The sequence below is a fragment of the Knufia obscura genome (genome assembly GCF_036327395.1).
Source record: "Knufia obscura strain CCFEE 5817 isolate CBS 148926 chromosome Unknown scaffold_2, whole genome shotgun sequence".
Classification (NCBI taxonomy): Eukaryota; Fungi; Ascomycota; class Eurotiomycetes; order Chaetothyriales; family Trichomeriaceae; genus Knufia; species Knufia obscura.
The window spans coordinates 1,020,413-1,044,653 of NW_027042688.1; the positions used below are offsets into that span (position 1 = coordinate 1,020,413).

General features: G+C 49.8%; 12 protein-coding genes across 12 annotated transcripts; 5 read left to right on the top strand and 7 right to left on the bottom strand.

Moving 5' to 3' along the window:
• Nucleotides 1-632: 632 nt before the first annotated feature.
• PMZ80_002230 (uncharacterized protein) lies at nucleotides 633-1,450 on the bottom strand (the record flags this gene model as incomplete). The annotated part of the gene is made up of 2 exons (XM_064870664.1): nucleotides 633-998; nucleotides 1,049-1,450. The coding sequence occupies 2 exons, from the start codon at nucleotides 1,448-1,450 to the stop codon at nucleotides 633-635; spliced, it is 768 nt and encodes a 255-aa protein (XP_064733117.1).
• A 1,153-nt stretch (nucleotides 1,451-2,603) lies between these two features.
• On the bottom strand, nucleotides 2,604-3,218 carry PMZ80_002231 (uncharacterized protein; the record flags this gene model as incomplete). The annotated part of the gene is made up of 1 exon (XM_064870665.1): nucleotides 2,604-3,218. The coding sequence occupies one exon, from the start codon at nucleotides 3,216-3,218 to the stop codon at nucleotides 2,604-2,606; it is 615 nt and encodes a 204-aa protein (XP_064733118.1).
• Nucleotides 3,219-3,338: 120 nt separating this feature from the next.
• PMZ80_002232 (uncharacterized protein) lies at nucleotides 3,339-4,337 on the bottom strand (the record flags this gene model as incomplete). Its single annotated transcript, XM_064870666.1, has 1 exon — nucleotides 3,339-4,337. One exon carries the CDS (start codon nucleotides 4,335-4,337, stop codon nucleotides 3,339-3,341), a length of 999 nt encoding a protein of 332 aa, XP_064733119.1.
• A 385-nt stretch (nucleotides 4,338-4,722) lies between these two features.
• Nucleotides 4,723-5,262, top strand: PMZ80_002233 (uncharacterized protein; the record flags this gene model as incomplete). Its single annotated transcript, XM_064870667.1, has 1 exon — nucleotides 4,723-5,262. One exon carries the CDS (start codon nucleotides 4,723-4,725, stop codon nucleotides 5,260-5,262), a length of 540 nt encoding a protein of 179 aa, XP_064733120.1.
• Nucleotides 5,263-6,219: 957 nt separating this feature from the next.
• On the bottom strand, nucleotides 6,220-7,728 carry FUM1_2 (fumarase fum1; the record flags this gene model as incomplete). The annotated part of the gene is made up of 3 exons (XM_064870668.1): nucleotides 6,220-6,406; nucleotides 6,461-7,478; nucleotides 7,530-7,728. The coding sequence occupies 3 exons, from the start codon at nucleotides 7,726-7,728 to the stop codon at nucleotides 6,220-6,222; spliced, it is 1,404 nt and encodes a 467-aa protein (XP_064733121.1).
• A 734-nt stretch (nucleotides 7,729-8,462) lies between these two features.
• Nucleotides 8,463-9,653, bottom strand: PMZ80_002235 (uncharacterized protein; the record flags this gene model as incomplete). Its single annotated transcript, XM_064870669.1, has 2 exons — nucleotides 8,463-8,650; nucleotides 8,702-9,653. The coding sequence occupies 2 exons, from the start codon at nucleotides 9,651-9,653 to the stop codon at nucleotides 8,463-8,465; spliced, it is 1,140 nt and encodes a 379-aa protein (XP_064733122.1).
• A 4,376-nt stretch (nucleotides 9,654-14,029) lies between these two features.
• On the top strand, nucleotides 14,030-16,289 carry PMZ80_002236 (uncharacterized protein; the record flags this gene model as incomplete). Its single annotated transcript, XM_064870670.1, has 3 exons — nucleotides 14,030-14,404; nucleotides 14,450-14,681; nucleotides 14,734-16,289. The coding sequence occupies 3 exons, from the start codon at nucleotides 14,030-14,032 to the stop codon at nucleotides 16,287-16,289; spliced, it is 2,163 nt and encodes a 720-aa protein (XP_064733123.1).
• Nucleotides 16,290-16,556: 267 nt separating this feature from the next.
• On the top strand, nucleotides 16,557-17,084 carry PMZ80_002237 (uncharacterized protein; the record flags this gene model as incomplete). Its single annotated transcript, XM_064870671.1, has 1 exon — nucleotides 16,557-17,084. One exon carries the CDS (start codon nucleotides 16,557-16,559, stop codon nucleotides 17,082-17,084), a length of 528 nt encoding a protein of 175 aa, XP_064733124.1.
• A 790-nt stretch (nucleotides 17,085-17,874) lies between these two features.
• On the top strand, nucleotides 17,875-18,645 carry PMZ80_002238 (uncharacterized protein; the record flags this gene model as incomplete). The annotated part of the gene is made up of 1 exon (XM_064870672.1): nucleotides 17,875-18,645. The coding sequence occupies one exon, from the start codon at nucleotides 17,875-17,877 to the stop codon at nucleotides 18,643-18,645; it is 771 nt and encodes a 256-aa protein (XP_064733125.1).
• A 700-nt stretch (nucleotides 18,646-19,345) lies between these two features.
• Nucleotides 19,346-20,461, bottom strand: PMZ80_002239 (uncharacterized protein; the record flags this gene model as incomplete). Its single annotated transcript, XM_064870673.1, has 1 exon — nucleotides 19,346-20,461. One exon carries the CDS (start codon nucleotides 20,459-20,461, stop codon nucleotides 19,346-19,348), a length of 1,116 nt encoding a protein of 371 aa, XP_064733126.1.
• A 410-nt stretch (nucleotides 20,462-20,871) lies between these two features.
• On the top strand, nucleotides 20,872-21,423 carry rps23 (ribosomal protein S23; the record flags this gene model as incomplete). The annotated part of the gene is made up of 2 exons (XM_064870674.1): nucleotides 20,872-21,133; nucleotides 21,245-21,423. 2 exons carry the CDS (start codon nucleotides 20,872-20,874, stop codon nucleotides 21,421-21,423), a joined length of 441 nt encoding a protein of 146 aa, XP_064733127.1.
• A 623-nt stretch (nucleotides 21,424-22,046) lies between these two features.
• PCT1 (choline-phosphate cytidylyltransferase) lies at nucleotides 22,047-23,708 on the bottom strand (the record flags this gene model as incomplete). Its single annotated transcript, XM_064870675.1, has 3 exons — nucleotides 22,047-22,256; nucleotides 22,306-23,110; nucleotides 23,158-23,708. The coding sequence occupies 3 exons, from the start codon at nucleotides 23,706-23,708 to the stop codon at nucleotides 22,047-22,049; spliced, it is 1,566 nt and encodes a 521-aa protein (XP_064733128.1).
• Between the last annotated feature and the right edge of the window lie 533 nt (nucleotides 23,709-24,241).

Here is a 24,241-nt window from a genome sequence, read left to right on the forward strand (position 1 = left end):
TTCCTGGAGACAGTGAGCTCGATTGAAGTGTGGGGTAAGAAATGCTTTGCATCATCGCGACGGCATTTTGATTATTGTTTGTCAATCGCGAGGACAAAAGGGTTCGTTACGAAGACTGGCGTCATTCGTCGAGCTTGGTAATCACCACGGTCGTCCTCATAAATGTTGCGCACCATCACCTGGTGAAGAGGCTTCAGCTCCCACCCAATCTGAGAGCTTCTGAAATGTGTCAAAGGCAACAGGGATGGGAAGCCGAGGCAGGAGGCTGAAAAGAGCTGGTGCTGCGGCCAACTTCCGATACTCGCCCTATTTCCGGCATGCTCCGACATAGAGCTTCGTGAGAAGAGATTTGGCACCCCTTAACAGAGAATGAAGCTGGCATGTATGATATTTTGGCTCTTATCTATCTATCAGTTGCGGTCTCTATTATAGATATGGCTTTTGTACACTGTCCATTGCAGGTCTTGTTCTTGAGAAAAATCGACATCTCGACTTTGTGATTACGGCTCGCGCTTCAGCTGTATTCATACATGCTCCAAGATCTTCACACATCGTGTTTTCAGCTTCTCTTAGTTCTGTAGTGACTATGGTGTCTTTCGATCTGAACCTCGCAGAGGCTGGAGATCGTTGATCTAGATGTACTGCCAAGAAGCGGCACTATGTCCCAGCTGCTTCTCGATGCCCACAGCCTCGAAGTGCATGCATGAAGACGCGTTGGAGAGGCGGAGAGGTGGCCTCATATCCTCAACATTGGCATAGACCTGCCAGATCTGTTTGATTCCAGCCGGTTGTCTGTCCAGCATTGGGCACGCCATGAAGCAGTTAGATCCGAAACCGTGTGGCACAACTTTTGTGGCATCAGTACCCTCTTTGGTGGTGTAGCTCAGAGGACAAATGGTCGAATTGGGAGGATACAGTGCTTGAGAATGAGCCTGTGTGAACCTGAGCTGCCCATCGGGGGCGAGGTAGATAGATTGGCCTCCTGGGACGTTGGCCGACTAGCAAATCGTCAGTCAAAAAACGTGGTGAGTGAGGTCTCACTACTTACCAATGAGCAGCCGTTGATACCTGTGATGTTCGAATCCATATTGCAGCCACCCTGCCTCTCGACAAAACTTGGACAATATGTACCAGGTGTGTCTCCAAGTCGGAAAATTTGACCTTTGGCTTGAAATGGCAGAAGATGGATTGGTGAACCTGGCTTGAAGGCATACACTTCAGTGGCGCTGTAGGTTGGCCTGGTATACGATGACGAAGTAGTTGAGGTTGTGGTGGTGAGTCCAGGAACCGTGGTCACGAACGTGCTCGTGATATTGAAGGTCAATGTGGCAGAAAGAGTCGAGGTTGTGGTCCAGCTTGGCTCAGCAGCGGCTTCAGTTGGGGCTGGCTGAGGAGCTCCGAATGCTACAGACAACAGCGTGCCGACAGCGAAGAGTGTTTGAGTCTTCATCGTGGATGAGCACTTCTATCGAACGCTGAAGAGGGATTCTATTGAGAGATGAGCAAGAGGATCAAAAGTTGGAGTTTTTTTTGTGGACGCAGATGGTGAGTGATGGACTTCGAGGTCGAAAATGTTGAAAGAGGACGGGAAGATTTATGGCGTGATCCTAAGTTGGGGCAAGGTAAGTGCTATGTTGTCGAGGCACAAGTGAGGCAGGCGCGATACAAACGCTAAACTGCCTTTGCCTCCCAACTTGAAAGCGCTAGGTGCACCTTCAACACATTCAGAGTGAACCTTCCGGCGGCGGCGTGGCCATATACAAGCAACATGCATTATTCCAAGAGGTGACCTGAAGAGCTTAACAGAGGTGGTAAAGCAGATCGGGTCAGATTTGACTGTGCCGTCGAGATAAACAACTTCGCATGCACCTTCCCGGGCTCGGCACGGATGGGATCCGTGACCACGTATGCTCACCATCGCGAGGCAAGTCAGGAAAGCACAGGGTGATTAAGGCCGCAACCATGATGCTCATACTGGTCGCAAATATGCACAATTGATGCAGAAACATCCTTCTGACAATATTTTCACTCCCCCTCAAAATCATACACCATCCTCACCCTAATCTCCTCTCCGCCCTTACTCACAACCTTCACCAAGTGAATCTCAGGGTGCACGACAGGTCATGTCGTCATGGCGTGATGGGTGGAAACCACGATCAAATTTAGGCAATCAACAGAGTCAGTGTAACTCGCCATAAACAACAGCGTGAACTTCATAGTGCTACATCAAGAAGCAGCTCTTCAAATCTAGAAAGTATCCCAAGCAAATGTGTGTCGATGGGTGTCGCTATCGCAGCGGCATGTAGTTGCCATCACGATATCTCCTTTCGAGACTTTCCATATTCTCTCCCTGCCCTCGGCTGAGGAAGGACCTTGTTCACATCGATGACCCCATTATGAACCTGCCTGATATGCTCTGTCAGATTGTACTTTTCCGACTTCCAGGCTTCCCATCCTTTGAATGGACATTCCCAAATCAAGTCAGATTCAACTTGCTTTGCAAGAGGTTCATCCCTGTTGTTCGAGAGAATCACTCATTGAGAGCCCCTAATAGGCGCGTTACTTGTATTGGCGTGTTCTTCATCGTCTCCGTCTTCTTCATTTTATTCCTCCTTCCCAGCTTGTCGCTCTGCTTTCGCCGGATTATTCTGCTGGCCTATAACAATAATACGCGCCTCTCGCCATACTTCAGCTTCGACTTGCTCGAGGGTCCTGCCGGTGCGTCGAAGGAGGTGTTCATCGACCTGAGCCTCCCGTGCCGCAGCAAGGTAAGAACTGCTAGGGTCGTCAATGGCGTTGGTGATTATCTTTTCGATTTCGTTTTGCACAGCTTTCAGTGCTTGCTTGCTTTCCCGTCCACGGGCGTCCACTGGAGCAGTCGACCAGATCTTCAGTTCTTGGATAGCCTGCAGGTAATTCTCAACATAGAACTGTATAGGATATGGAAAGGTGTCACCATGTCGTCTGCAACACTTCATGGTAGTTTCGATCGCGCTGTCGAAGGCACTAAGAGTGTATTCTGAACTCAAAATCCCACCGTCTAGAATATCATAGGCGGTATCTAATCCGACCCACGTCCACAAGTTGGGCGCGGGCAGATGGAAAGCTGAGGCCAACGTGAACGGGCTGGCTGATGGAGACAAATGGAGTCTGACACGCTTGCTGGCTTCCTCCTCAAGGCCTATGACATTCGAAGGTGAACTTTGGTTTTGAGACATGGCGTTCTGCAAGGGCTTGAGGAAGGGACCAGGGAATGAGTTGGAAAGACTGAGCTTATACCTTCCAGGTGCGAAGACTTCTGCAGAGCAATCCGCAAACTTTGCGACAGCAAGAAAGCATCAACCACAAACATCCAAACTCTCTGGACCATCATTGACGAGCTTCAGTCTATTCTGCTGCCAGTCCAACCAAGCAAGCCCTTGAAGCAGAGCGTCAGACATGTCGTCAAGCTTGTTCAAGGACTTCACGGCTTTGGTCGCCACAGAAGCCCTCGGAAGCTTGCTGCCAAACCCATCGATGACATTCACTACGTCGGTGCCTGCAGTGAAAGCCGCGTCACTTGTGTTGAGACTTTGTAGCATACCGCTAACAATAGCAATCTTTGCTAACTTCGCTTGCTTGCCTGTTGCTGGTATATCCTGATCCCGGAACCAGTATTTGTTGACTCGCATTGGCATCATGGGCTCGATGGTCGTATTCGATAACATTTTTTCCTTGGACAACGTATGGAAAGTGGAATAAAGCATTGCTTCTAGCATGCCAACCCTCAGTGACCATTCCTGAACCGCTGAATGCCCACCGCTGCGAAAGCGCTGCCTTTCAATGAGGATATGTGTTGGCTTTAGACTTGCGCAGTACTTGGCGAATGCGTAGGCGTGTCCTGCCATTACGTGTGGCTCGAATGATTCCGCGGCCAGTACAGCGTCGACCTTGCTAGAGCTGGGGTCCGGATCCGCTGATTCTGTTGCTTCGGTCGTTTGATCGTCATCGAAGCTCCTCAATCCAACACGGCGCCATTCGCAGAGTGTTGGAGTAGTGAAGGTTACCTTCTTCGGATGTGCCTGAGTGACTCGACTAGTAAGGAACGCGAATGCCAGGTTACGAATGCCCATATCTATGGACATCACACGCAATTCATATTGCTTCTTCTTCGCCGCGCTGTACTCATCTTTCAATCGAAGGCACCGCTGTGATGCGATCGCCGTCTCGGAGATGCCATCAAGAAGTTGTGGTTTTGTACCCGACAAAGGAGCTCCGATGAGAGTTGCGATCTGCTGCAGCTGAGCTCTTTTCAGACTGGTTGGTAAACTCCATGCTGACGGCAGTGGAGATCTCATATGCTTTGAAACTCATGTCGATGAAGCAAACTGTTTCTGCTTCTCCAAATGATGGAATGTGAGACATTTCGAGGTGTCAATTGTGTCGTCCAGAAGAGCCAAAATAGGAGAAACGGCGATCCAGCATGTACGGTCTGCCATGCAGCCACAACTGCAGTGGCTGGATGCGTTACGGTTGTGTTTGCAGACTCATGGCGTTGTTCCGGATATCTATTTCCACAAATCGAGCAGCTTCAGAATTTTTTGTGCCGTACCAGGATTTGAGACGGTCTCTACCGCGAAGCTCGTGATCGAAAGGTAGGCATGTATAGCTCCTTCATCTAATGCGACAACGCGATTTCGAATTCTTCCGGGTCATAGCAAAAAACATCTTTTTGTCCCAGCCATGAACGGCACCAACAACCCTAACCTCAAACAGAACTCTGACTCAATAGCTCTGCAACGTGCAACAGGCCTTCTGCTCGTCTCAAACACACCCAAAGGCCGTGGTGTCTTCGCTTCCCAGTACATCAGCAAGGGCACGATTCTCGAAGTCTCTCCAGTCCTGATCTTCTCACCGGAGGAGGTAGAGAAGCACACAGCCCAGACCGTCCTGCAGCACTACACCTACTACTGGCCCAACCCTTCCAACCCCAAGGGACCCCAGACACAGGCCATAGCCCTAGGCCTGGGCAGCATGTTCAACCACAGCAGGCTGCACCAAAACGTCGTCTGGTCCAGAGACATCGCATCAGAAACCATAACCTACACAGCACACCGTGACATCAAAGCTGGTGAAGAACTATGCATTTCCTACGGTAACGCCAGGCTATGGTTCCAGGACGCAGATCTCGAGGATGAGTCACTGGGCATTGAAGGCGAAGACGAGCTTCAGCGAAGCGGACTCCATGCGCTTGCCTTGGTCGAGTCAAATGATGTGCCCTGAATGCTTACGGAGTGGTCACAACTTTCACCACGAATGAACATCCGAACCGCATTTCGATATTATCCAAGACTCGAAACAATATCTAACGACGATAACTTGGCTGTCAGCCCCCTTTCATCTGGCGGAGCCCCGTCGGGAGCCCTATCGGAAGCCCTGAGCCTAGCAGGAACCAGCCAGGCTCCAGCAGCGCATCCTCCAACTTAGCGCTCAAGAGTTCCTTACAGAACGCGAGAGCGTAAAGGGGCAAAGCTTGTCCTCAAACCACAAGACTCGAAGTCTGTCGATATTCGACTCCTGCCTAGTGAGGTGGCCACATACACGTTCGATCAGCGAAAGCATGCTGACCCTAAACGGGTGAAAGCTTAGTAGAGCCCGGCTGTACACCAAGGGATGCCCATAGCGACTTGGTCGAATCAGGTCGAAGGCGGTAAGCGCGCGAGAATGGACGCGTCCGAGTCTTTGGATGAACCTTTCGTGAAGCATAAACGCCCAGCAGAAAGCCATACAGCTGGGATTCTCACACAGAAGCTCGTCCGGACGAAGCACAGCCAGCAGCAGAGCGCGAACACGGTTTCCTCGGATTGTAGGAAGACTAAATACTCTTGCATCGAACAAGCCTTAGTGGAGAAGCTGACCAATTGGTTATGAGCACGGGGTCCTTCCCAGATGTCATTAAGGAGGTCATATAGTCGTGCACGATTTCTGTCACATCCTGGAACGCTTAGAGAAATCTGATGGATACGGAGGCGTTGCGCATTTGCTCTGGATAATACGTGGTGCTGTCCACGACCGAAAAGTCGTCGACTGTATGGGCTATTATGGTATACACCGAATGTAAGTTACAGGCAGGTGAATGAAACCAGTGTGCTCGGACAGTAATCGTGTTAGTTGGCCGACACGCGCAGCTCAAAGTCAAATATCGCTATACGCTTTTATTCATACATTATGTTTGCAACCCTACTTCTTCTCCTTAGGCGCCAACATCAGCTCCGGCCTTACATACTTATCAAAGTCCTCAGAAGACAGCGCTTCAAGCTCCATAGCCGACTCCTTCAGCGTCAACTTCTTCTTGTGGGCATTCTTGGCAACCTTGGACGCCATGTCGTAGCCGATGACGGGGTTGAGGCAGGTAACAAGCATAAGACTGTAGCGTGTGTTAGCATATATTTCGGAAAAGTCACTGGTGGAAGATACATACCTCTCATGTAAAAGCTTTCCAATCCGTTCTTCATCAGCTTGCAGACCCTCCAAAAGGTTCTCGACAAAGCCATTCATCGAGTCACTTAGTATTCTGATGCTGTGTAGCAGATTTCTGATCATTAGTGGCTTGAAGACGTTGAGCTCGAACTGGCCTGACAGGCCGCCAACGGTCGCAGCAACGTGGTTACCCATGACTTGGGCTGCGACCATAGTCAACGCCTCACATTGTGTGGGATTAACCTTGCCGGGCATGATGGAGGAACCGGGTTCGTTTTCTGGTAGAATGAGTTCACCGAGACCGCATCGCGGACCTGAACCGAGATATCTAATGTCTTGTGCGATCTTGAAGAGAGAGCATGCGATTGTGTTTAGTGTACCACTGGCTTCCACGATCGAGTCGTGAGCAGCCAGGACCTCGAACTTGTTCGGTGCTGTAACGAACTCTGTGCCTGTCATTTTTGTGACTTCTTCTGCGATGCCTTCTGCAAAGCCCTTGAATGTGTTTAGACCGGTGCCAACTGCTGTGCCGCCTTGTGCTAGCTGGCGGAGGTGAGGCAGAACGAATTGGACACGCTCGATGTTGCGGTCTATCTGTGCTACATAGCCTGAGAACTCCTGACCGAGGGTCAAAGGTGTAGCATCTTGCAAATGTGTCCTGCCAATCTTGATGATGTGGTCAAATGCAGCTCGCTTCTTTTCCAGGGCATCTCGGAGGTTCTTCAGGGCGGGAAGGAGACTCTGCTCGATGTCTAGCACGGCGGCAATGTGCATGACGGTTGGGAAGGAGTCGTTGGAGCTGGCGGACATGTTGACGTGGTCGTTCGGGTGGACTGGCTTTTTGCTGCCCATCTCTCCACCGAGGATCTCAATTGCCCGGTTCGAGATGACTTCATTGGCGTTCATGTTCGACTGGGTGCCCGATCCGGTCTGCCAGACGACGAGAGGGAAGTGGTCGATGAGCTTGAGGGAGGCAACCTCCTCTGCTGCTTGGACTATGGCATCTCCGATCTTGGGGTCTAGGACCTATCAGCCGAGCTCTTGTTCTCTGTAGATCCAGGAATACCAACCTAGTCCAAACTTCATGTTCACTTTCGCAGCAGCACCTTTGAGGATGCCAAATGCTCTGACAACGCCATCTGGCATGCGATCCTGAGGCTGGTTGATCTTGAAGTTGCCCAGCGATCTCTGTGTCTGCGCACCCCAGTATCTCGAGCTGTCGACTTCCAGAGGTCCGAAAGCATCGGTCTCTGTTCTTGTGCCTGCCATTCTCGTGGTCGTGCTGAACAAAGCTGCGGATTGTCCCAAGATGTGCGTTTTGCTTATTGGGACACTGCTCTGTCGTAGAGGGGAAGCTCGCGAGGAACAGCGTAAACTGGGCGAACAGCTATTTATGCTTGAGATACTCCGCAGCTGTGATCTCAAAGCATGTGCGCTCCGGGTACTGATTCGAGCAGCCATTGCGACAAGTTCTCAAGAAGCGCGTGAAGTAGACTTGGAAGCAACGACTGGGGCTGAACAACTGGGCAGTCGCTGGATGAGCCCAGGTACGATGGAAGTTGCTACGGCAGAAGTCGCTCTGCAAGGCACAGATAGGTAGGCGCGACTACGATGCTTTCTCTCACTGCAAAGCTCAGGACAAATTAATTGGAGTTTCGGATCGGGTGCTGTGACGATCACTGACTTTCAAGCGGAAGCTCGATCCCGCAATTCCCCATCTTACGGCATCTGCCGGGTCCCTGGGTATATAAAGGAGGCTCATTCATGGAACGAAGAGCTTCAAAGTCGACTCGACTATGGCTTTGCAATTGATATACAACAAGATTGGCATTAACTACGCTCTATATAAATCGCTCATCAAGTATGCGCTCGAATATGTCCTGCTGTTCACCGCCTATATGCTGTACCTGCGCCCAAGATCGTGACCGAAAGAAAATGGAGGGTATCTCGAGAAGCGGTAAATGGATCCAACATGTCCAGTGCAAGATTTTGCTGCCCCTTGTTTATGCCTGACCTTCGATGAGCTTGGGGGCGTTTCCAATCATGTAATCCTTCGCTTTAGCCATTTTGATCACAAAGCTAGGCACCTTCCAGCCGAAAGCAAGACCGACACCCTGCTGCGAACCGACTGGGACAAACAGCATCTCGGCGCCGATCTTCTTGTAAATCTTCTTCGTTCTTGGGCCAGCGTCTGGACTCATATTAGCATTAGGCTTCGGTAACCGGATCGTACGCGACTTACTCTCGCCATTGAGATCGAGCTTGACACTCTCCACGGCGGCTGTGTATGCCAACTTCGTGTCAAGGATGGAGCCATCCGAGTAGCTGGCAACTGAGCCAACGCAGTAGACACCAGTCACTCCTGGCACGTCAACACGGAGCGTGTTGGCATCGGTCTTGACCTGACCTGCCTCAGTGAGCCACTCCTTGGGCACAAAGCTGTTGTTTGGCTTATCGCCAACTGCGCCGATGTAGACATCGACAGTCTTAGTCTCCCCGTTGCTCAGGATGAGAACGTTCTTGTCGCCCTCCTTAGTCACGGACTTGACGCGGACGTTGTGTGTGACCGTGACGCCCATCTTCTCCAAATACTGCTGGGCAAGCTTGCTCGGACCCTGGTTCTTCGTTCTGGTCAACAATCTGTCGGCCCCAGACAGGATCACGATTTCTTTCTTGCCACCATATGCTTCTGCCACCTCGCCTGTGGTTTCGACACCGCAGGGGCCGCCACCACCGATGTAGATTGACTGAGCAGAGGGCAGTCTGCTTTGCAGATCTTGTACTTCCTGTTTCAAGGCGTCTGTGCCGCGAGCAGTTGACCAGAGATCGTTGTCGAAGTATGTGCCGGATGCGATGACGAGTTGGTCGTAGTGGATCATGTCACCAGTGTTCACTTCGACGGTTCGGGAGGCGGTCTCGATTGCTGTAGCCTTGCCCTTGATGAACTGGAACTTGTCGCCGTATTTCTGGAAAGTTGGGACGAAGTTGAGCAGTGCCTTGTCCATGGGGAGCATGTCCGGTCGGGTAATGGCTCTGGGTGCGCCAACCTTCCAATAGAACTCCTCGGATGGGTTAACAAGAACGAGCTTGTAGTTCTTGCCCGATGCTGGCAGCACATCCTTCAGAAGAGCATGTGCGACTGGCAGGCCGCCATATGAGGCGCCAATAACAACGACTGTGTGAGCGGCAGACATCTTGTTGGCTGAGGGACTTCGATTATGGTGGTTGAGGTGGTTGAAATGTCAGAAGTGGTTGCAGATTGATATGTACAATACTCAAAGTCCAAGTGGTTGACGGAACTCTGCAGAGGCCGTGAGGCGCAGACGACGTGGTCAATAGTCGGATTATGGTATCAAAATCTCCAGGATGCGCCTCGAGCGGAAGTGAGATTTATGGAGATTGAAATCGGTTGAGGCGCGCCTTATCTTCTGCATGCCAACAATGCTGCTTGTGATTGCTTGTTTCCGCCTTCTTCCTTGGGCAACAACTTCTTATACTTACAGTCTACTATCAATCTACGAAATGGTCGCACCTTCTGCTTATACGCATTATTGCATTGGGTGCTTTGCGATGGCACCAAAATAATTTCCAATCTCCAACGCGACTTATTGATGATACTGCCAGAAATGGAATAGCACCAACACTATTTTCAACTTCGTCCGATGCTCCTCCCAAGGAGTACAACCATCATTGGTCGGTCGGAGGGCAGGATGGCATGCGCGCCGGTAGTCAGATCCAACCAAAGCGGTTATCGGGGTACTATGAACACGGTACCGATATTTAACCGGCTCATTAGCTTTATATACCCCTCTAACACCTTCCACTCGTAACCACTCTACATTAATATTATATTATAATAACTCGTTGCAATTATTATAGCTCGATTCTATAGTATTAATAACTACTTAGCTAACCTCTTACCGTTATTATAGCTTTATATCGGTTAATAATCGAGTTAATACGACGATACTTAGTCTTTTTCTAATAGCCGATAATAAGGTCGTCTATCTACTTCTATTTAATATTATCTTACTAAATCTATTATAAGAGTTCTATCTATTCTTTAGTAGTAAGTAGCTTACCGTACTAAGTAGTCTTCTTTTAATAAATTTAGCTAAGCTATTTCTAATAGATTTCGATAATAGATAAATTAGGCGAGTTCGATATATTAAATATATATAAAATACTATACCTTTTCTTTACTTTATTAATCTTACTTAGCGATCGTAGCTTACCCTTATTATTATAAAAACTCTCTTAATCTTAAGCTAATTACTTAAGAAAAGGCTTATTTATCAAACGATAAGTGCTATAGCTAGAATCTCTATTCTCTAGTAAAATTTAATTTAATAGCGTATCTTTAGTATTAACTTTACTAGCCTCGCTTCTCTATTATTTCGTAATAATAGGCTTTAAGATCTACTTAATATATACCTTTTTAGATATTTTACCATTACGGTTATTAATTATATAAAAAATTAAATTAAACTTAAACTTCTAGCCTATAGCTATCTAATAATTAATCCTTTTTATACTAAACTCTTATAGTAACGACTCGTTAGTATTAGATAGCTCTACCTTTAAACGCTTTATAGCGATTTACTTTTTCTCGTTTAGTTCTAGATTTAGCTATAAATTATAAAAGAGTTCTTAGTTACCTAGATATTACTTAATATTAACGTTCTTATATTAAGGTATATTCTTATAAAACTCGTCGCTATATTATAAGCGCTTAAAGAACTATATAGGTATTCGTTATAAAAGGTTAGTACTTTTTTTCCTTATATTCTTTATATACTTAGCCTATTACTTCTTTTATAAAGCTTTATAATTAAACTACTTAAACTAATATATAGCTTCGTATACTACTTAATTAAAAGCTTTAATATTAATACTATAAGTAATATCCTTTTACGATAGGTAATAGACTTTAAATCCTCTTTTCTCTATATACTAATTAATTATTTTAATCTAACGATTCGTTAGTATTTTATTTTACTTTTAAGAATCCTTAGCTAAGCTCTTTACTACTAATATAAACGAATTTTTCTTATTTTAAAAGAGATACGAGCTCGTTTTAGTAAAGCCTACTTATTAATTAATATTATTAAGTAGTACTTAGTAAGTAAAGAAGGTATTAAAGGCTATTACGTCTTTTAGTTATTATACCTTTTATTAGCTATAGATCTAATATATAGTCTTAAACTTCTTCTTACTCCGTTTATAATATTTATAGCTAATAGGCTTATAAGATACGTTCTAACGCTTTATTAAGATCTAATTAAGCCTTTTCTATCTTTTCTTATTATCTTAATAAGCTATATTAATACTAACCTTATATATAATATAATTATCCTTTTAGATTCAGATCTTAAGTCGTTTAGTATACGAAATACTAGGTATTATTACTTTTATAAAACTACGTATATAAGTGTAATATAGAGTACTTATAACTACTATATAATTAATAAGATCGATAACGAGGTTAAAAGTTATATATTAATCGCGTACTTATTAATCTTAATAAGTTACTATAGTATACCCGTACTATTATATTCCCGGAATAAGATAAGCGTATAGTGTGACGACGTCACCGTATTTATAGTACCCGGATAACCGCTCTGCTAACCATCAGTTCAAGTCTGCTAGCTGACACATCCTTCAACACAAGTCGTTTCATCCTTTTGCTTGAGACACGGGACGCCTGAATACCCTCAGATCATGTGATCCACGGCCCTTCTCGTACGAGAGCACTCTCTCACGTGGTTTCTCGTCAAGCCTTTAGCTGTCAGCGAGGTCGGATCAGGATGACAGAGCGTGTGTTGCTGACGACAAACTGGCAATTCGTGCGGACGAAGAGCTTGCAAAGCATTGATAATACAATGGAAGCTGATCTGCTATCCACAGGGTCTTGCATAGAAGCATCGTTTAAGCACCAGCCGCGCATACAACCGCGGAACTTGATTGACTACCTGAATGATGTCTACAGTAAGGCATATGGCTGTCGAGGGTCGCGATGACGATACAAGGCAAGGTCTGCTTGATTATACTGAACGTGGCCATACGCGTCGACATTGTCACGTCCATGAGTTCTCTTGGCGACAATTTCTACATTGGTAGAACAGCCAATCCCGAGACTCTTCCTGTTGGAGCAGACAAATCCTCCGATTACTTAACTACTCGTAAGAAGGCCAGTGTGGTGAGAATGTTCCCTTGATCTCTTACACACGCTGTCATGTTAGGCATTGGTCTTAGCTTCGGTACGAAGGAGCAGCCAGCGGCGGATGCTGTGCTAATACGTCCTTGGAGCCACTGGGTACTCTTTTCGGACACCCGCAGCGATTTTGAGAGCCTCTTCTCGTAGCTCATTCGGTGGTGTTGGCTGTTTGCTACTTCCCTTCGCGAACAGCCTTGGCCTCTCTACTCACGTGTGACAGTCACGGACACGGGCTAGCCACTGTGTACTGAGCCTTACCATGGTCCGCAGTCCACACACCCGGCAGGCGACCCTTGCAAGACTATGGTGAAGGGTTCAGCTGTGCTGTACATGGTTCCTCTCTGTCGAAGTACAGATGCGAGAACATTGGCCCCATTGTGTACGAACCCATGTTCGAGCCCACTAGCTGTTTTTGCCACTAGTCGATCGGCTGGGCCATTGGACATACTTTACAAACCCTCAAAGACGCAATACGGTCTTCAGGGCTTCCGCTGACAGAAGTATCTTCGACGACCGGACTGCTCAGTTTATTAGACTAGGCTTTTGGCGCTAGGTCTATGTTAGCGACGATTTGAGTTAGCCTTAGGTCAGGGTTACGAAGCATACTTGCGAGAGTGGTAGGAAAATAGGTAAGTGGAACACACCAGTGAATCATTTCGTCGACCAAGCGCGTCGTAAGTCGAGCGTATCAACCGAATAGCATTGACAGATCCCGTACTGATTGTGACTCGACTAGGAAAGGCTGCTCAGCTGCTAAAGCTTCCCAGCTAGAACAACCCATTCACTACGCTCCCTCGTTCTCTAGCCCGAACTTTGCATCAGAAGAATACGAGACCAGCGATCAAGCATCTGCAGCCCTCGGCTTAACACATTTAATCTTCTGCAGCCACACCTTCGCTTTGACAGTCAACACCATACGTGGCTCTCGGCCGCTCGTGTATCTTCCGGCCACAGGAAGCTCTTATTGGCCTCGATGCTGCGCTATGCCATGATAGGATGGTACTATCCTCACGCGTTTCCTTTTCGGATCGTCAGCTGAAAGAGGGTGCTTCTAGAGCTCTTGAGGCTTTACACACCTGTGTATAGCAGCGAACCGCCCAAGCTGGCTCGCAGAACTGCATCCCAAATGGCCAAGGGCGTCTTGCTCGTTGTTTGTACTTGACATGGGGCAGCAGCCCAAGAATCTAACTTCGAGCTGCCATCAAAATGGCCCTGTGAACTGCTCTGTCTGTCTTCTTCGATTCGACTTGAGCTGCAACAGTACGAGTTTGTCTCCGAAACACGAACCTGTGTCCCTCGCATACCCAGCTTTGCCCACAACTGCGGACGACTCGGGCCCGGTCAGCGCGCAAGATGGAGAAATCCAATGTCCATGCCACGATCTCTGCCGTCGACAACGGAGAAGGACACTCGGATGTCGAGCCTGTTTCGAAGTGGCTTCCGGGATATGGGAAGAGGTTTCCTTTCATCGGCGCCTTCGCACTAGCATGTATCGCCGCCCTCGCATGCATCGCCCTCGGTGTACTCATCGGTTCTGACGGCGCTTCAACATCGACATGGCCGCAGCGAATCGCGCCAAATGTCGTACTATCTATGATAGGTGCCGTAAGCAGTCTTGCTTTGACCATTGCTGTTGGCGAAGGTGTCGCTATTGCCTGGTGGAGGCATGCCATGAATGGGTCGACTGTTGCTCATTTGCATCATCAATGGGAACTATCGCGCGGTCTGGTTAGTCAATCCGCAGTCCCCGTGATGCTACGCTAATGCTTCTAGTATGCATTGTTTCTCAAGCCTAGGTCATTGTTCACAAGCAGTATCGCACTCGCAGTTCTTGCGACGCAAGTCACTTTACTCAACAATATATTATACCAAAGAGCAACCTCAACCTTCACAGGGCCTGACCCACCTAAGACCCTATCATCCGTTGGTATTGCAGCTCAGGAGTTCCCCATGACAGGCTATGTTGTGTCGAACACTTCTTTCGGAGCCCAAACTTCTTGTGCATGTATGCTTGCTTCAATAATCGTGCAAGCACATATTCACTAACAACCATATAGGCTTTATGATCGGAGACAGCTTTACACCCGTTGTGAATACCTGGGAGACTAGCAATGCCTTCTTTTCGTCCTACAATGAGCTGTTCCGCTTTTCGGAAGAGAAATCTTCTCATCAATCTGGCAGCCTCAAATATTGCATTGGCGTCTGCTATTCTCATTTGGAAGCAATCGGTTTCGAGATCGGTTGTGTAGACCAGACCAAGCACACTGACATCGCCGTCCCTGCCATTGCCGCTTATGATGCCGGCGGTGCTGCTTCAGAGTGGACAGACTTGTCCATCTTCAACAGCAGTTTTGCCCTCGAGTATTCTTCAGAGGCCACAAACTATTCTCAGATCATTCTCAATCTCCAATACTTTCAATCGGACGACCCGTACAACCCAAACTCTGACACTTGCCCAGGGACAGTGTTCAACAAGCAATGCTCACTACGACCAGCACTCATCTCATATCCACTCAAAGTCACCAACTTCACGAATGAGCATGTTGTCAACGGGGTCTCCCTGGGTGTTCAGGACACGACCAATGACGATCCAGACCTCAACAAGAATCCTCCACCTCCTAAGTACAACAGCACGCTCAAGCAAGCCGAAGGGTTCTCAGTTGTGGACTATCTCTATCCTCAAGATACGCACACAATTCGCTCACTTACCGCGTTGGGCGGTATCGCAAACGCACTTTCACAATTTCTCTCCTCTTCAGCGGCTATCACCCACGAGGCTGATGGCTCATGGAGTCTCAAGCAAGTCGGCACACTCGCTCAGACAATGATGTACGGACCACTCAATATGGGTTCATGCGACTGCTCCTTCCGCAATGAAGCGCTGGACACCATCGTCGCCAGCATCAACCAGCTCACTTTCCTTGTTGCGACGGATATGGTCGACACAACAGGTTTCAGAGGTCTACCACGTGGCAAGACCGCGTTCCCATCGCCACTGCCAGCAGCAAATGTTCTAGCCGTTGACAGCAACACCACGACTTCCTTCCGTGCGTTGAGCGGCCAGGCGATTCAGCTCACGGATGTCGTTCATTACCGCACACACTACGTCTACGCTGGCCTCGCGTTCGGTATCACGATTCTGTGTATCGTCCTTGTCATTCCATCCTTCTGGCAGTACGGACAACTAGGACGAAGAGTCACACTGGGCCCAGTCGACATCGCAAGTGCATTCGGTGCGCCCACACTGGTGGATAATGCGCGCGCCGAAGCACGCAATGAGAACATCGATACACTAATCAAGCACATTGGGAATAGAGAAATCGTCTACGGCTTCGTTGACGTGGATGGAGATGGAGAAGTTGATGACCATCAGGAGATGCACCTCCAGGGTACGAACCAGCTTGGCTTGCCTGCCGAGCCTGGAATAGACGTCACTTCGCCTGCCATTGGGAGTCCAATGCCGAGCCCTGCGCCGAATCAAGTTGATGGTCAAACATCGAATGCGCAGAAGAGGCGGAGTGTCAGGCTAGCGATGGGTGCGCCCGAGAGGGTGAGGCCAACAAGCCAAGTGTTCCCACAGAGGAGTCTGAGGCTCGAACAGTCGAGAGAGTGATGTAAACGGTGAGATCGCTGTGCAAGCAGGACGAACCCTGGTTCCCTAATGCCAAACAGAAGTTATCTGTGGCTTTGTGATCGATGTTTGGCATATACAGCAAATGCAGACCACTATCGTTTGTGCTCACGGCGATGTCTCGAACAGCATATCAACCGCACTTCCGCATCTTTTACAGTGCTGCTTGCATCGTTTCTGGTGACAAAGTACAACACGGACTGGGCAGAGAGCGAAGCAACCATTGCTAACAAGCAACCTTGCCTAACCATGTCGTCCGATAACAGTCCGTTCACTTACATTCCGGCGGGCTTCAGGCAGTTCACCAGCACGACATCAAACCCTGACCCTCCCACACGAATCATACGCATTGACGTTCGTCACCTCGCCTTCTGGAGCGGCTTCGAAAACGCAGCGCGTTACCTGGACACCCAGATCTTAAGCCGTTCAGTAGCGCTAGAGGCATTCAAGGTCGCTCTTCAGCACAGTCATCAAAGCTATCAGCGACGGAACATCATATTCAACGTTGACATGGAGGGGTATCTCGACGCCTTCTACAACATAGTGATAAAGAAGTATATAATATGGTCTACGTCTCCCGGAGAATGCATATATCCGCCGCCGGACGGAGAGATGCTCAACACCGTGCAATGTGACATTCACGACGACATCAGGAATGCGTATGGGAACACCTACAGCATGTATTTTTCCGCCGCATACGTGATCGGTGTCGACATGGAGCTTTTCGGTCTGGAGCCGAAATATTGCGCCAGAGATACCACCAGAGCTGCTCGATGACAGCGATGACAGCAACGCTGAAGGTATGGCTGTGGATACGACGATCGACAACCCGCATCGGAGACGAGCAAAAGGTGAAAAGGAACAACGGACCATGTTCTGTCATTCGGGTGGTCGCAATGCAGATGAGCCGTGTGATAAACAGCCTGGTATGATATGGAAGTGTCCGCATGTTCGTTGCACGTATCTGGTAGGCAATGCATCGAAGTCGACTTTGGAGATGCACATCAAGGAGCATCATAATGGTGAGTTTGATGTTAACAAGATATTACCTCAAAAGAAGATTTGTTAGGCTGTATGAGGCATAAACGGGAATCTCCGATCCTAGATGTAGTGGCAAGGCCGTTGAAGAGTAGGCTCTTGCAACATACAGCTTGCTCGAGTGGTACTTTCCTTGTTATGTGAAGATGTTTCTGCAGGAGCGATCTTCACCAACCCAAGGCAGATGCCACATCGCCTCGAAGCTTCCCATATTCATAATTCACGTCACCTTCTTGTTGAGTTTTCACGTTGCCGACAAGCATCGACGATCTTCACAACCATATGATAGGGTTATGATCGACGCGAGTTGCTAACCTTGCAATCACTTCTAATATCGTTTCCCAAGTTCTCTTCCTTGCCCGCGAAAGACCCCCGATTGCTGTTTAGAAGTCGTTGCTCTTGCTGTTGAACCAACGCGACGTCAAAAGCGAAAGGAAACCCATGTGCTCTTAGCTTCTGGATAAACGCACACTCTCTATTATCCATACTTGACAACAAGGCGCCATCTATCTTCCCCAACAACCCAAGCATGCCCTCTCCCCTGACTCCAACCCAGAGATTCCACCTAGCATGCTCCTACAGCCTCGAACACGCAAACCACATCCTGGACATTCGACTCCCCAGCCAAAACATGGTTTTCGAATTATATCAACAAGCCTTACTAGCCACAATATACACCCTCACTCGCATCGGCAATCCAGTCGAATTCACTGTCCAGCAATACCTTACACTCTTCGAAATCGAAGTGATGCAGCACTCCGTCTCGAACAAAATGTTGCACAGCCTAGGTGTGGAAAAATGGGCAGTATCGAGCCTCCAGATGTCTATCGTCACGGAGCTACAGAGTGCTCATCGTAATAGCGCGGCTCGGTATGCCAGGTTTGCAATCGACCATGGTGTACAATTTGTTCACCCTGACCAGCCTGGCATGATCCCTGTGGTAGCGACAAACCCTCCAAAGGTCATAATTCTAGAAATGGATGGTGGAACAGGAGGACTTGCTTATGTTGGGGTTACGGCAACTGGATATGGAGATGGCATGCCGTACCAATATCCAGTTACTGATGCACTGGCAGCCCGCCCTACGACACAAATTCCGGATGATGCGCCAGGAAACGCAAATTTTCCAGCAGATAGTGAATTCGGATTTGGCAATAGCCTTGACGCTCTTGAAGCGTCGATCCCGACACGAGACAGAGCAGAAGATAAGGACCCACAAGCCCACAGGACTTCACGCCAGATCCTCTCCACTTCGGGCGACACACAGCCTACCCTCCATCCCAATGGGACATGGCAGTGAGCTAGTCCATTGCAACCATTGGAAGGAGCATAAAGGACGCCTCAATCACTATATCAGCGATCGGTATCACAGCAACAGTCTCATCAACATTGACAGGTTTCTGCCGTAACCCACAGTCGAATTGGCTGAGGAACAGCAGAGCGAAGACCCGAGTGGTAAGGACAAGCCTGTTCGTGTTCGGGTGCATCTTGGCGGTTTTGCAGCTATGGTGCATGGTATTGCCAAGCTTGTGATATCGATACCGTACCGTATTTCGATTGTACTTCACCACTTTTCCAAGCACGCAGTAGCCTTGATATGTGTCGCGAACAGCATCAAGTGCTGCATCTTGCAATGCTGCCACCCTTCGCTTTTGTTCTACCTCTGGTTGCACGGCTTGGTGGAACGTTGTTCGTGTCCCAATAATCTTTCCAATGCTAGCAGTGACTTCATTGCGCCTTCTCCGTCACTCTCCGATCCGGTCGTGCCTGCCCCTTGGAGTAGTCGTACCTTGCTGTGGGCTTGCCTTCCAGCCACGTCCTGACCAGCACTTTGTGTATATGGGCAACAGCACACAACGGAATGGACAGGCAGCTGCCCACCAGAATGTGACATGAGAATGCCTCGATGTTTTGGCAGCAACCCGGGTTGTTCCTTCAGTATTCCCGGGCCGGATACAGCGCCCTCCACGAATGAATTACTGAAAAGAATTCGAGATGGATCAGCTCCCTCTAGTCTCACCAGGACTATCAGTAAGCACCTCACTATCCGTCGTCGCCACCGTATCCTTCGTCCCGGCTCTCTTCCTTCCCTGCTGCCTCCTCACACTCTCATCAGTCTCAGTCTGCACCCCCAAATCCTCAGTCTCCCCACCACTCTCACTACTATTCCAAATCTCTCTGCTCTCCTTCTCAACCCTTCTCATCGCCCCCACAACCTCATCCAATCTCTTCACCACATCCACAACCCCACTATTAACCTGTCTGAAATACCGATCATTCGCCTCCCTCCGCCGCCTCGCAAGCTTGATATCCCGCTCCGTCTCTTCCTCAAGATTACTCGCCGTGCTCCCCCGCCTGCTGCCTGACTGTGCACTTTTCGCATTCCCACCCGCACTCCTCGGACTCGCACTATTACTCCCCGTCCCCATCCCCGTCCCCGCAAACCCACCCCCAACACTCGCACCCGCATCCCCCATCTCACCCCCATCCCGTCCAAACTCCTCATCAACGCCCTCCTCCGCCTCACTCCTCGCCCACGCCCCCGCAAGCCCCAACTGCGCACTCCTCAGATCCTCCAACGCACCCACATGCGCCGCACTAAACACATGGGAACTATTCATCGCGCTCAACTCAACATCCGCGAGTGTCTTCTGCATCTCAGCCCAGACCGCATCGGCGCGGAACTCGTCGTCTTTCTTGGATGTTACGGCGCCGATTCCGGTTGGTTGTCCGCCGAGGTTATTGGGCGGGTTCTTGTAGGAGGCGCGTGGGAGGGGGACTTTGTGGTCGTTTATTAGGCTTGGGCGGGCGACGCCACTGAAGGAGGAGGTTGGTGTGAGGGCGCGGGGGAGGTGTTGGTGGTCGCGGTCGCGGTCGCGGTCGACGGGGGTGCCGGTGCTGCGATCATCGCGGGAGTGAGCGCCGCGATTGACGGAGTTGTTTGAGGCATTGCGGGAGTGTGGGCCGTGGAAGAGGGCTGTGGCGGGGAGCTGGCCGGGGGCTGTTGGGAGGTTGTGACGGGGTCGTGATGGGCCGGGTGGTGTTGGTAGATCGAGAGTCTTCGGCTTGGATGGGGATTGGTTTTTGGAAGGGTCGCTGCTGGATTGGGACGACATGGTCGGATGATGTGTTTTTCTTGCTGAGCCTTGCGGCTCGCAGCGGGAGAGTAACTAGTTCTGCATGTTGTATTTGTAGAGGAGGAACTGCTCGTGGTGGACCGCAATACTCGAGATGCTGGCTCGGCAGACCTACTCGTTCGGCGCTAGAGGCTGTCCACAATACGGCTGAGCTAGCTGGTCTAGAGCGCTGCGTTCATGGCCTGTTTCACGCAGCCATAATAGTCGGAAGACTTGGCACACGATCCGACTAGCGCCAAAGAATTTACCGCGACACATCCACGTCCAATTCAACCTCACCGTCGCTCGTCCATTCCTCTTGTCTACACAAATACCGCCAGTAAGCCTTCCACGACCCGCGCACCACATTCACCCTCTCTATCTCGCACTTACTAACCCACCACCTAGCAATGACAAACAGAGGCAAACCCCGCGGTCTCAACGCCGCCCGCAAACTCGTCCAAGCCCGCAAAGACGGCAGATGGGCCGACCTCCACTACAAGAAGCGTCTCCTCGGAACAGCCTACAAGTCCTCGCCTTTCGGTGGCTCCTCGCACGCAAAGGGAATCGTCCTCGAGAAAGTCGGTGTTGAAGCCAAGCAGCCGAACAGTGCTATTCGAAAGTGTGTGAGGGTGCAGCTTATTAAGAATGGAAAGAAGGTTACTGCTTTCGGTGAGTCAGGTCACACATACACGTAGAAGCTGGAGAGAAGAGGGACGAGTTGCGAGGAGAAGATATGAGGGAATGTTTGAGGATCAATGTGCTGACGAACTATGACTACAGTCCCCAACGACGGTTGCCTCAACTTCGTAGACGAGAACGACGAAGTCCTCCTCGCTGGATTCGGTCGAAAGGGAAAAGCCAAGGGTGATATTCCAGGTGTGCGATTCAAGGTCGTCAAGGTTTCGGGTGTTGGTTTGAGTGCACTGTGGAAGGAGAAGAAGGAGAAGCCAAGATCGTAGATGGCAGAGTCGAGAGAGAACCAACATGGATGGCGCGAGCATTGGAGTTGTGTATGAGAACGCACAATCCGGCAAGCACGATGCAGATATGGCAGACAAGCAGGTCACGATCTGGCTGAAGGTCAGTGGGCATGTTCGCTGCGGCAGTTACTTGTGAACGTGGCGCGACATTGCTGCGGTGGTCGTGGGTTGTGAATGTGGTTATAGTTGAGCATCACAAAAGGCATATCAGTTGATGAAGATATAGCCAAGCTCAATGCCATCAAGACGATACCAATGAAACGTTGAAACTCCATTGCCATTTCCTCACTTTGACCTTCTGTCTTCCATGTCCCTAATAGCGAAACTGGCCTGTTCTGTGAGTGTGGGTTCCTTGTTCGAGTCTTCGCCAAAGTAGCAAGCTGTATAGGTCGAGAACGCGCCTTCGATATGCGTGCAGATCCGCCAAAGCAACAACAGCCAGCGCTTCAGCGCACAAGGTTACATAATCTATCATTCAATTACCGATATGTGCTCGCTGATGCCATCTCCATGTAATACAGATACAAAGTCCACAAGCTGTACAAGAGAGTCGGGCCAGTCAGGGCTTCCCACCGTGCCATCCCGAACTAGATCGAACCCGCTCAATGCATAACGTCCATAGCATCACCGTCACCCTTTCGTACCCGAATCGTGTCAGCGTCCCCACCACCGCTCTTGCCCTTGCGCCCTCTAGACACAACAGGCGAGACCGGATCACCACGTTCTGAGATCGGACTCCTTAGATCTTCATCATCTGTGTCATCCGGGCTGTTGTGTTGGCTGTCTCTGAGCGATCGTCGAGTTCTTCCCATCTGCGAAAGTGTTAGCACCATTATTCATCTACTCCTCAATCTGACTCACCCAAGACCTCACACTCCCCAGCAACCCCAACGAATACCCCGCCGCAAAATCATCACTCCTCCCCAACCGACTCCCCCCAGGTGACTGCGCCCTCGGAATATCAAGATGCTTCAAATGCTCCAACGTAGTCGGACTCTTCGCACCACTCGCCTCAATCGCCAGCGCCCGACTACTCCCATTATCCCCACCACCAGCACTAAGCGTCTGCCTAAGACTAGGCGCCGGACTAGACGGCCTACTCATACTAATCCCCGCATTCTGCCAGAACGTCTTGAGATCCTTCCCAATCTCCCCCCCAGCCGTGGTCCAATTCTGCTTAATCGAGTCCCTAAGCTCGCCCACATGCCGCTTAATATCCAGCTCATTCTTCTTCAACCAGCTAACATTCAGCTCCTGTCGTGACGTCCCACGCTTCAGCTGGCGCGATATATACTTCTCATAGTCCTTGACGATCTTCGTGATGATACCAGTTGTGCTCACGCCCTCTGTTCGCTCTGTAACCAGGAACTTGCCCTGACTCTTGATGGTGGCGTAGATGTCGTCGCCCTCCGCGGCGCCGTAGGGCTCGTCGTCGTGGGCCACGTAGTCGATGTTGTGTTCTGAGAGGAACTCGGCGGTCACGATCCAGGGGCAGTTCGGGATGACTTCGTCGACCCATTTGCAGTGGCGGACTGTTTCGGCGCGTTCTTGGCCGGTGAGGACGGTGAGGCCTTTGCGGCGGTGGGTTTCTGCGTCGCCGGTTACGCCGACCATTAGGTGGACGTCCGGGAAGGCGGATTTGGCTTGTTGGAGTTGGCGCATGTGGCTAGGGGTTGGTTAGTATGCGGAGGGGTTAGGGATTGGGTCACGTACCCGAGATGGAAGAGATCGAAGACACCATCGGCGTAGATTCTCACAGGTCGTCCGGTAGGGGGAGGATTGGTCTTGTAGCCTCCGATCGGATCTCTCTGGCCAGCTCTGGGCGGCGCGTCCATCTTTCTCTCCGTGTCGTCTAGCTCGTGTTCTTCTTCGTCTCCGTTCTCCAGCTCCTGAGATTCTGTCTTGGTGGCTCTGCTGCTTCGTCTTTTAGGCTTGGACTCAATCTCGGCGCTGTCCTCAGTCGTACTTGAGGGCTCGCCAGGATCTTGTACCTCCTCGTCTGCATCCTGAGTAACCACCGCGGGAATGTTCGCAGACGCGTTGGATCTGGTTCTCGCACGTTTGCTGGGAGGTACAGCTGGCTGATCCTGTGACATCTGCTTCCGGTGTCGTGTGTTTGCTGCAGGAGAAGAGATAGCCATGTCTTCGCCAGACGCGTCGCGTGAAGAGGCTTGCTGCAGCTCGACTGTGCTGCTAGCTTTCAGTCGGTCGGATGCAGTAGTTCGCTTCCTTTTGTTGCTACTTCCGGAGGATGGTGAAGACATGTTTGTAGCTTCTGTGAAGGAGTCCCTGAGGTATACAATGAGGAAGGAACACTGTGCTAGGAGGAGTGCTCGTCAAAGGATAGATCGTAACTAAGGCACGTGGTGAGTTGCTTGGTGCCAAGTGTACTTCGCTATCGATAGGAGGGATCAAGGAGGTGCAACAGCGAGAATATTAGGAAGTTGCGAAGTGCTCGAGAATAGCATCTGAATTCCCATCTATACACTCAGCTGTCAACAATAACACGATTTCTTGCAATTGGTTGGGAAGGTCGATCAATATGCCGTCACGTAACCTGTGGGCTTGTGCTTCCTCGACCAACTTTCTGTTGGTGCGACGTCATGCTACAGCGAGCTGAAATCTTGTAAGAGCTTAATTTGGGACCCCTTCGAGTTCAGCATATTCTTCATGAGCGCATACGGAATTGTGCTGCCAGCTGTTACGCGGACAAAAAGGCAAGCAAGATTATAGGTGACTCGTAGAAGAACAATTACTATATACGCGCCTAGAGCCGCCCTCCTGTCTTGCAACTTGA